General features: G+C 35.7%; 1 protein-coding gene across 1 annotated transcript; it reads right to left on the bottom strand.

The window, feature by feature from the left end:
• Window positions 1-7,259: 7,259 nt before the first annotated feature.
• LOC130999462 (putative pentatricopeptide repeat-containing protein At1g12700, mitochondrial) lies at window positions 7,260-10,836 on the bottom strand. The gene is made up of 3 exons (XM_057924989.1): window positions 9,974-10,836; window positions 8,461-9,890; window positions 7,260-8,365 (listed from the first exon to the last, which is right to left on the bottom strand). Exons 1-2 carry the CDS (start codon window positions 10,781-10,783, stop codon window positions 8,874-8,876), a joined length of 1,827 nt encoding a protein of 608 aa, XP_057780972.1. The 5' UTR covers window positions 10,784-10,836; the 3' UTR covers window positions 7,260-8,365; window positions 8,461-8,873.

Genomic DNA, 10,836 nt, shown 5'->3' with positions numbered 1-10,836 from the left:
TAATTTTATCTTGTTTAGATTTATTTAAACAGTTTAGTTTAGTTTTTTTGTGATTTTATTTGGTAACTTTGTAGATTTTTAAAAATGACGTCGTTTTAGGGACAGAGAACACTTGAATTTCCACGCTAATAATTTTACTCAAGCAAAAATGTTACACGTGAAGACAAAGAATTATGACTTGCACAGCCAAATCGAAAAGTTAAAATTGATTAGAGAAGCTTCCCTCTTTAACGGGTTAAAATTGCATGGTTTCTAGGGGTGAGCAAAATAATTGAAACTAAATAATCGAATCGATTTAAATCAAAATTTTGAAATATAGATCAGTTTTTCGATTTGGTTCAGTTTGATTTTTCAAAAGAATTTGGGCATTCGGTCAGTTCGGTTTAGTTTTGTAAAACCGAACGAAACCAAAAACAAAATTATATATATATAGGGGAGGGCTAATAAAAACACTTCTTAAAATATAAAATATAAACAATTTTCAACTCTTAGATCATCAAGATCTATAGTTGATTCGTGACCCTGTTGGATGAATTCGTGGACCTGAGTTCGAATCCCAAAAATAGCAAAATTTATTTTTCACAATTTGTAACCCCCTGTTGGATGAATTCATACGTGTTCTACATAAAATTGGTACATTGAAAAATATTTTTATTTTTATTTTAAGAAGTATTTTCACGGTAGCCAATCCATATATATATATATATATATATATAGGGTTCAATTCTAGAGAGAAGCTGTAAATGAGATTAATGAACTTTTCAATAAATTCTTTGAACTTTTCAATATAACTGATGAACCCACAAATCTATTTATTTTGTTAAAAAAAATGCTACAGCCAAGAATTGAACCCCAGATCAACCGCGAGTTCAAGAATTTACAGTAAAGTTCATTAAATATATAGCATGAATAAATCATGTCCGTTAGATTAAAATAAGATCAACGGATGATATTACTTCTTTCTTCTTTCTTACATTTAGGCCTTCTTCATTGAACCTTGACCTATATATATATATATATATATATAGGGAAGGGATCAATGAAGAATGCTAGATGTAGAAGGAAACAACGAAGGCTGAATAACTCAATACATTTACTGAATAAATCACACGAGCGCATGAACGAAAAATGTACGTGTTTATTCAGTAAAATAACTATTCGTGCGGTCGCGTGATTTATTCGGCAAATTTATTGACTTATTCAGAACGAAATATAGTTACTTCTTCATAGATTCCAACCATATATATATATATATATATATATATATATATATATATATATATATATATATATAGGGGGAGGATCCATAGAGAATTATATTTTTCGAGAGAATGAAGAATAACGAATAAATCTATAAATTTTACGAATAAATCAGCATAATTAATGAACAGATGTGTTCAGTAAATATAGAGAAAATTTCGCCCCTCTCAGGATTCGAACCCAGGCCAAAATCTTATTCATACGCTACATTGATTTATTTGTTGAAATTATAGACTTATTCGTTATTTTTTCAGGCATTCTCTATTCTCAAAATATTTAGCATTCTCTATGGATCTTCTCCCTATATATATATATATATATATATAGGGGCGCGCTCCAGTGAGACCCCATATTTTTCGTGTAACATGAATAAGATATATAATACTAATGAACAAGACGTATATCTAACGAACAAGATGTATATACTGATTCAAAAAATTAAAAAATTGGTAATGAATAAGACATATATTGATGAACAAGACAGTATATACTGATGAATAACAAAATTTAAAATATTCTGCTTCCTCCAGGATTCGAACCCTGCGAAAAAAAATCGCCATCCAGATACAATATCAGTCATATGATTGATAAAATAAACGCACCAGATTATGTCCTAGATCTCAGTAAAATTAGGGGTATATATATATGCAATTGACTTGACTTCTAAATAGTCTTTGGCGCTATTGCCTCCAAAATTGACTCATTTTGCAATGGGACTTGACTTAGAAAAAATGGTTTTAGCTTTGAATAAAAAGGGCATCTGCTTAGGCTTCTTCTTTACGATGTTAAATTATATAATTATTCTCTTAACCTTCAATATCTATATCTATACTATATTAAAATAGAGTTTTCAATTTCAAATTGATTTCAAATCAATTTCAAAATTGAGCGGCAATTTTGTAATTAGAATAAAATTGAAGGTCTATTTATAAGCAATGTACATCTTTTTTTTTCTTTTTCTTTAACTTCTTATTTTTTTATTTTATTTCGTTTTTAAAATTGTGAAATTCTACTAATTATAAAATATTTGACATGCATATCAAATTAAAGATCATGGCAAGAGCTTTAATTTGATAAATATTGAATTTAAAATATAAAAAGTATATTTATTTAAAGATTAAAACTTAAGAAAATTATCTCTCCTCTCTCCTCTTTTTTTTTCAATTACTCCATCTGTCCCATTAGAATTGGCACTTTTGAGTTGGGCACGGAGATTAAGAATAAAGGGTTAAGAGTGTAAAGTAAGTAGGGTCCACTTATTTTATGTGTGTAGAGAATGTAGGGCCACATACCATTTTAGGAAAGTATCAATTCTAATGGGACAAACAAAAAAAGTAAGTGTGTCAATTCTAGTGGGATGGAGGGAGTATCTTTTAACTTATATTGTTTTCTTTTTTTACAATATCAATTATTATTAATATGAATTATTCTTTATTATTTTTATATTAAACTAAAATATATTTATTTTAAATTATAGTATTTTTAATTATATTTAGAATTTTTATATAATAATCAAATGGGTAAAGTACCAAATACCCCCCAACGTTGGCGTCCTTATCGCGTACAACCTCCCATAGCCAGGGTAAGCGTTGTTTACTACCTCAACGTGGCAAAATCGTAGCAATTTCCCCCCTGCGTTTTAACACTGTTAAGTCACCGTTAAAAAAATTATTTTTTAAATTTTTTTAATTAAGATGGTCTCTCTCTCTCTCTCTCCCCCCCCCTCCTTCCCCCCATCGAGCATCCTTTCCCGGCGAGAGAACATCGCCCCTCCGCCGTGGTACACGGTCGGCATCTCCCTTCCCCCAATGAACCTCCCCACCGCGAACTCAGCAAATCTCTCTCGCCCGAGTTCCGCCACCACGACTTCCCTCCTTGAAAGAACCCTTCGGCCGACCATCCATCTGCCTTTCCCTCATTGTCCCTCGCCGGCGATGTACACCGCCTCTGTCTCCCTTGGCCTTTCTCACAAATTGGCTCATTCCCCTGCTCAGGACAGAACGACGGCACAGCCGCCGCCGCCGCCGAGCTTTGGTGGCCTGCTCACAAATTGACGGTGACTTAATTAAAATTAGGGTTCTATCAGATTCCTCATTATTAGGGTTCTTATTCAGATCGGCGAGAGTCCTAATTCCACCACCATCGCCTCCACGTCTCGCGCCTCCAACAGCAGAAGCACCAGCACCAGTTTTAGCGGCGGAGCGGAGGCGATACAGGCGGGACGTAGGCGGTGGCGACGGGGATCGCGAGTGGGAAGGAGACGGCGACAGTGACTCGGAAGGCGAATAGTGAGCATTCGACTGCGCCGTCGGGGAGGCCGGACCGGTTGCGGCGGGCTCCACGGGGTTAGCGTCGTCTAGGAAGGTGGAGACCGCGGCGTCCACATCGAAATTGTGTGACTCCAGGAAAAATAGGGCTTCAGATTTGGAAGGGCAAGCGGTGATCTCGCAGAAGGTGTTAATTAAGGCAATATGAGGGTGGCCGTTGAGGGTGGCGTCTCCGGCGAATTTCGATGACTGATTCGCCATTGTTGGAGTGTTTTCTCTTGGCTCGAATCGATTCTTTTCTTGTTGAGAGAGAGAGAGAGGGAGAGAGAGCCCATCTTAATTAAAATTAAAAAAAAAAAATTAACGGTGACTTAACAGTGTTAAAACACAGTGGGGAAATTGCTACGATTTTGGTAGTAAACAACGCTTACCCTGACTATGAGGGGCTGTACGCGATAAGGACGCCAACGTTGGGGGTATTTTGGTACTTTACCCTAATCAAATTAATATCAATTTTATATATAATAAAATATAAAAATATTTTTCATGTGTTGCACGAGTGCAAATGCTAGTTATATTAAAATTGGAGTTTTCAATTTGAAATCAATTTCAAAATTGAGTGGCAATTTTATAGTTATAATAAAATTGAAGGTTTGTGTTTAAATTATATATTTTTCTTTTTATTTTTATTTTCTTTAACTTCTTATTTATTGTTACATTTCTTTCCAAAATTGTGAAATTCGATTAATTATAAAATATTTAATATGCATATCATATTAAAGATCACGATAAGAGTTTTAATATGATATATTTTATGAAAATATTTGATTTTAAATGTAATTAATAAATTTTTTAAATATATTTTATAAATTTCTCTCTCCTCTCTCATCTTTTTTGAATAAATATATTTTTAATTCTTTTTAAATATTATTTTATTTTTAATTTTATAACTTATTTTTTTGTTTTTATTTTTCATAATATCAAATTTTATAATTGTGAATTCTTTTTTATTTTTTCAATATTCAATTCAAATATATTTAATTAAAATTAATTTTTTTATTATATTTATAAGTATAATAATTGAATTATTATTAATTTTATATAAATATAAAAATTAAAAATGTTTTCCGTGCATTGCACAGGATGCAAATGCTAGTTACCATTTATTTATCAATATTATCACTACTCAACTCAACAATCATCCAAATAAATTAATTGAAAACTACAATAAAAATGGAATCATTGTTCCACCCATACAACTCACTTAAATATAACCCTCAATATTAATATTTTTTTGTCAATATTGTTATTTAGAGTCACCGCTCAATCAAATTAATTTATTTAAAATTATAATAAACGTGTTAATTGCATGTACATATTCTCGTGGAATTTAAATATGTCTACATGGAATTTATATACTTGTACATAGTCTCGTCTCGAACTCGTATAGTAATACCCGTTAATTATCAAAATTCATTTATAATATATCTACATTGCTAAATATAGATAATTATAATAATTGGTTAATTTTTTGTGTCAATAAAATCCGAACATTACAAGTAACAATTCCTTTATGAAAAGTTTTCATTTTGAGAGAGATTGAAAAATATAAAAGGAACAATAAATTATTATTAAAGAAAATAAATATATAATTTCAAAAAAAATCTCTCATTAATCCACATACACCAAAAATTAAGGAGGATGCAAGAATCTCAAATTGCACTATATACATAATAATATAATATAATGATGATATGTTTTATTAAAATATCCAAAATAAGAAATGAATAAAGAGTTAAGGTACAAATCCACCCCTAAAGCGTATACCCTCCATTCTCGACCTTGGCCAAATACACCCCTAGAGTCCATAAAAAGGGTGCATTTAAACCCAGCAAGTCAACGGCCATTTCTTGTCGTTAACTTAATTTTTATTTTTCTAAAATTTTTGAGTGGGGCCCAGGAGCGCCTCCTGCAAGCTCCGGCACTGCCGTACATAATCGAAACTCATCAGAACTTCTTGTTGTAGGGAAACATCCGCTTCTTCTTCTTGCTCTGAGTTTCATCGACGTTGAACAGAAACAAGGGGTCAGAGGGCAGCTCAAGGCGCCTTTTCCTCCATGCTGCCACGAACACGGCGGCGATCTAGCATGAATGGGCTGCCAGCGAGCTCCTTGGCCTCCCCTCTCAATCACACACAGCCTTCTTCTCTCTCTTTCTCTCGTGAAATTTTGAATACCCAAACCGAGCCCTAATTCCTCTATAAAAGTTTGCTGCTGAAGGACTAGGCAAGGCTGGTGCCCGTCTGTCGACTCCTGGCGCCACCGTCCCTCTCTCTAAAATCTGGCAACGTCGTCACCGGTAGCTTTCCAAAAATTGGTGAGGCCGTTGTTCTATGCCTTGCCCCCTTCTCCTGAAAACGTCGTTGCCTCTGTGTAATTGCTGATGACACTTCTTTTCATCCGGCGAGCAGGAGGTCCCAACTTAGAAAAAAAAAACCCGCTCAACCTTGGCTCAAATACACCCCCAAAGTCCATAAAAAGTGTTCATTTTAACCCAGCAACAGCCGTTAACTTGTTGGGTTAAAATGCACCCTTTTTATGGACTCTGGAGTGTAGTTGAGCCAAGGTCGAGAATGAGGGGTATACGCTTTAGGGGTGTCTAGTTTAGGGGTGGATTTATATCTTAACCCATGAATAAATTAATCAAATTCAAGCTTCCAGCTCGTGATCTATATGTCATACAGATCATTTTGGGACGTTATTATTGAGACGGAGAGAGTAGTATTACTTTAACTATTCATACTGAACAAGATTTGTGAATTGTGCAAATAGATATACAAATATTGCAAAATTAAGCAATTTTAATATTAAAAGTCTGTTTACTCTTATCCTATAATTAGAAAAATGATATTTCTGAATGTCATATGTGAATATACCGTTTACATTTAATTTATATTAGCATTTCTCATTATTAATTTTATTCTTTTATTTTAGATAAAATATTTTTGAACTGATCAAATAAATTGCTACTTAATAAACATTTAAAGAATCTGATCATGAACAAGGAATAATTTAATCCAAACTTTAAACTTAAACCACTATATAAACCATAAATTAAACAAACATCACAGCATCGAGCTAAAGAAGTTATACTAAAAGAAAACTTCAGCAAAATCAATCATGCTAAGGAGAGGCATCACCACCAAGCTCCGCCGTGGAGCTTGGGTGGTGCCGCCTGCGGCGGTGGACGTGCGCCTCGGGAACTTAATTGATCCCGGGAAAAAGTAAGGCTCATATTTGGAAATTGGAAGGTAGAAACATTTCCTCCCAAAATCAAGTGCAGTTAGAGCATCCACAGTGGATGACTCGTTCCCCCTTACTCGAGTAAGGTAGGGAACGAGTGAGCCACTGTGGCTTGCTACCGGCTCGAGGGATACTCGATTAAAGATGGAAGAATCATCATCACAGCCTCCCAAAGACAATCTTTACCTTCCGTTTGCAGATTTTGAAGAAACATCACAACCACACAATTGAAGCATTTAAAATCATCAAAACACAGAGATTAAACAAACAATTTAAGCACGTGTACTTTCCCTTAGTTTCTTGTAAAATAAATACAGAAGAAGGCCCTGAAAAGAAATATAGAACAAGGCATTAATATAGAAAAAGAAGTTTATGATGCAGTATCAAAAGGGGATGTATCAAAATGGGTGGAACGTATCTATAGTGTAGATGGAGCTGAGAAACAACTGAAGCATTTAAAATCATCAAATCATAGAGATTAAACAAACATACTTTCCCCTTAGTTTCAACACAACATATATAACACCTATCTAGAAAAGAGGTCATTTGGTACAAGTTTCATAACCTTATTAAATAAAACACTATCTACTATGGCGTATTAGCCCGTGCATCATCGTGTTGTACGACGCGGTGGAGTGCTTGAGACCTACATGCGAGATTTCATCAAAGAAACGCCATGCTTCATCAAGGTTTCCAGCCTTGCAGTATCCCTTAATCAAGATATTATAGGTGACTGTATCGCGCTTGATTCCCGTCTTTGCCATTGAATCGAAGAGCTCTTTGGCTCTAACCATCTCGCCCTGCGAGTAATATTCATCTATCAATATGCTGCACGTGACAACATTAGGCGAGACACCCTTCTCCACCATCTCGGACAGCAACTGCAGAGCATCATCAACCATCCCGCGCTTTAACAGCCCATCCAATAATGTATTGTAAGTATACAAGTTGGGATGTATGTGTTGAGCTTCCATATCCTCGAAAAGGTTACAGCCCTCAACATATCTATCTATCGTAAATAATCCATGTATGATGGAGAGAAATGCAATGCAGAGTTGAGTATTTGAAAATTTGATTAAAAGAATAACAGAGCGTTACTTGTACCAATTTTTCATAAAATGAGAGAAACAAAACGCAACATTATTAAAAAAAAGTTGTGATATTTTCAAGCACAAGGTTGGAAGAAATAATGATTTTGCAAGGATTTCATAATTGAGATATAATCAGCTTTCAGCCACTGCACTTAACAGTGAACAAATATTAACAACAGGAGAGATGATATCTGTACTAATTTTCTGAGGAATAGATGCTTAAAATTAAACAGCGAGAAGGTCTCTAGGTTAAATACGACGGGCAAAATCTACGTGTAAGTAGCGATAACGTTGAACTAGCTTAGCTAGTCCTTCATTCATAAATCGAAATTGCAGGCTTGAACGTACTCGTTTTCATAGTCGACGTACTTGGTCCAGAGAGGCCGGAATTGGGTGATGGCGATGTCATGCCATGGCTTCGTTTCCACAATGTTCGATTTTCATTCTGCAAGAGATAGCATAGATATAAGTATGACTGAATAACTAAGTTGCATAAAGGAAAAACGACGAGACATAGTGATTCTAAACGTGTGTTCTCACCAGATTCTGCCAGTAATGGTACTCCTCAGTGCACTTCTCCCTCCTCCAAGCATCCAAGTCGAAGAAGTTCATACCATAAGCCCACGCGCATGCCTTGGGACTAAACTTGGCTTTGATCAGAGGGTGGGAGAAGTTCATATATTGTGCATAGCGATGGAATTTAGATAAAGAATTCAACAAAAAAGATGCATATCCTACCAGAGAATCCAAAGATACCACCAAAAGAGGCGAAATCAGTAGGATGGAGATACGCAAACCAACAGAGACAGAGCTATGATTTTGAAAATGAGTGGGAAAAATTAATTACATTTAAATTCATCAAAACATAGAGATTAAACAAACAAATAAGCACTTGGTACTTTCCCTTAAGTCTTTGGTAAAACAATTCTTCAACTTCTAACACAACATAACACCTATCTAGAAAAGAGGTCCTTTGGTACAAGTTTCTTAACCTTATCAAATAAAACACTATCTCTACCTTCCCTTACCACATATTCAATCAACATGGAAAAAGTAGTTTCGTCAAGTGTGAAACCACTTGCATCCATCTTTTCCAACAGTGGAATTGCATCACATGTCTTGTTCCATTTGAGAAGACCTTGAACAAAAACATTGTATGTCACACTGTTAGGCAAGCAACCGTTGTTTGCCATTTGTGTCATCAAATCCTTGGCCTCCTCTATCTGCCCTTCTTTGCATAGTGCACTAATGAGAATATTATATGTTATGACGTTAGGCTGCAAACCTTTGGATGGAAGCTCGTCGAAAAGATCCTTCGCTTGTCTAACTTTATTATCAATGCATAATCCATGAATGAGAATATTGTATGTTACTATGTTTGGAACGATGCCTTTATCTTCCATGGTATGCAACACCAAAAATGCATCAGCAATACGATGAGCTCCGCACAAACCATCTAGCAAAACACTGTAAGTCTTTATATCAGGAGACACTTGTAGAGCTTCCATCTCATTGAACAGCTTCAAGCCATCTTCACATTTACCTACACGAAATAAGGCCTGTAGCATTATGTTATAAGAAACCACATCGTGCTCTAACCTTTTGTAGGGAATTATCGTAAAAAGATGTGAAACTTCATCAACTTGCCCCATTTTGTAATACCCATTCATCAAGCTAGTGTAGCTTATGATATTGGGCTTGATTCCAAAATTCACTGCCAATTGCAAAATGCGTTTGGCTTCGTCCATTTTTCCTTGCAAACAATATCCGTTTATCAATGCATTGTATGTGGCAATATCGGGTTGAACATCAATCTCCTTCATAACCACCAACATATGTTCGGCCTCTTCAACCATTCCATCTCTGCACCAAGCATCCGCAAAGATATTACATGTCACCACAATTGGGCACACCTCATTAGCTATCATCTTCTTCAAAATGTCTTCAGCCTCATCCCTTCTTCTTTTTTTTAAAAAAATTTGTTACAACCAAAGAAAGGAAAAAACCCACTCACACTCTAGCTCCTAGGGTGACTCGAACCCCTGACCTATTGGTTGGACCCCTCAATTATTGAATTATATGTCACGACAGTCGGTGAAATCCCCTTATCACCCAAGGTGGAGAAGAGTTGGAGAGCATCGTCCAACTTTCCATCCTTGCATAGACCATCAATGACTGCATTGTAAGCAAACACATCGGGTTTGCAGATTCCCTTTTCTTTTTCCAATAAGCAGAGCAATTCCAACGCATGGAGAGTACCTCCAGCTTTGCATATCCCATTAATCATAGTACTATATGTCTGTTCATTGGGCTCGCATAATCGGTAGACCAACAGCTTCCACAACACTTTAGTTGCCTCTGGGATCCTTCCAACCAACAATAACCCTTTAATGAGAGTGGTAAAGGTTACAACATCAGGATCGTACCCACGCTTGAAAAAAATGCCTAAGATCGCAAACCCAAAATCAGGTCTTTTCTGTCGGCAGTAGCAATCAATCGCAATACTCAACGTATAGTGATCTACAGGAGCATTTCTTTGAAGCATTTCGTCGAACAGATGAAGGGCGAGAGAGTATTGTTTCATCTTGACCACAGCACTCAGCAATTTCCTGAAATCAATAACAGAAGGAAGCGGCTTCGTTCTCATCATCTCCCGAAATAGAGCGATGGCTTCATCCGCATCACGCATAGATCCGAAATCGAATCTGGGTTTGGCGTAGAAGTATCTAATTTGGCAGCTGACATTACCAAAATTGAATCTGGGTTTTACAAGAAATGATTGATAATGTAGAGAAGTGGAGGAATTGAAAGAAGAATTGGAGACAATTCTTCCCAAAATCATGGCAGCGTGATTCCGCCTCATTCTCACTCTTTCTTTCGAGGGTTTTGCAGATAACAAAATTTTAGAGGTTTATG

The sequence above is a fragment of the Salvia miltiorrhiza genome, chromosome 8 (genome assembly GCF_028751815.1).
Source record: "Salvia miltiorrhiza cultivar Shanhuang (shh) chromosome 8, IMPLAD_Smil_shh, whole genome shotgun sequence".
Taxonomy (NCBI): Eukaryota; Viridiplantae; Streptophyta; class Magnoliopsida; order Lamiales; family Lamiaceae; genus Salvia; species Salvia miltiorrhiza.
This window is presented reverse-complemented; position numbering and strand designations above follow the sequence as displayed.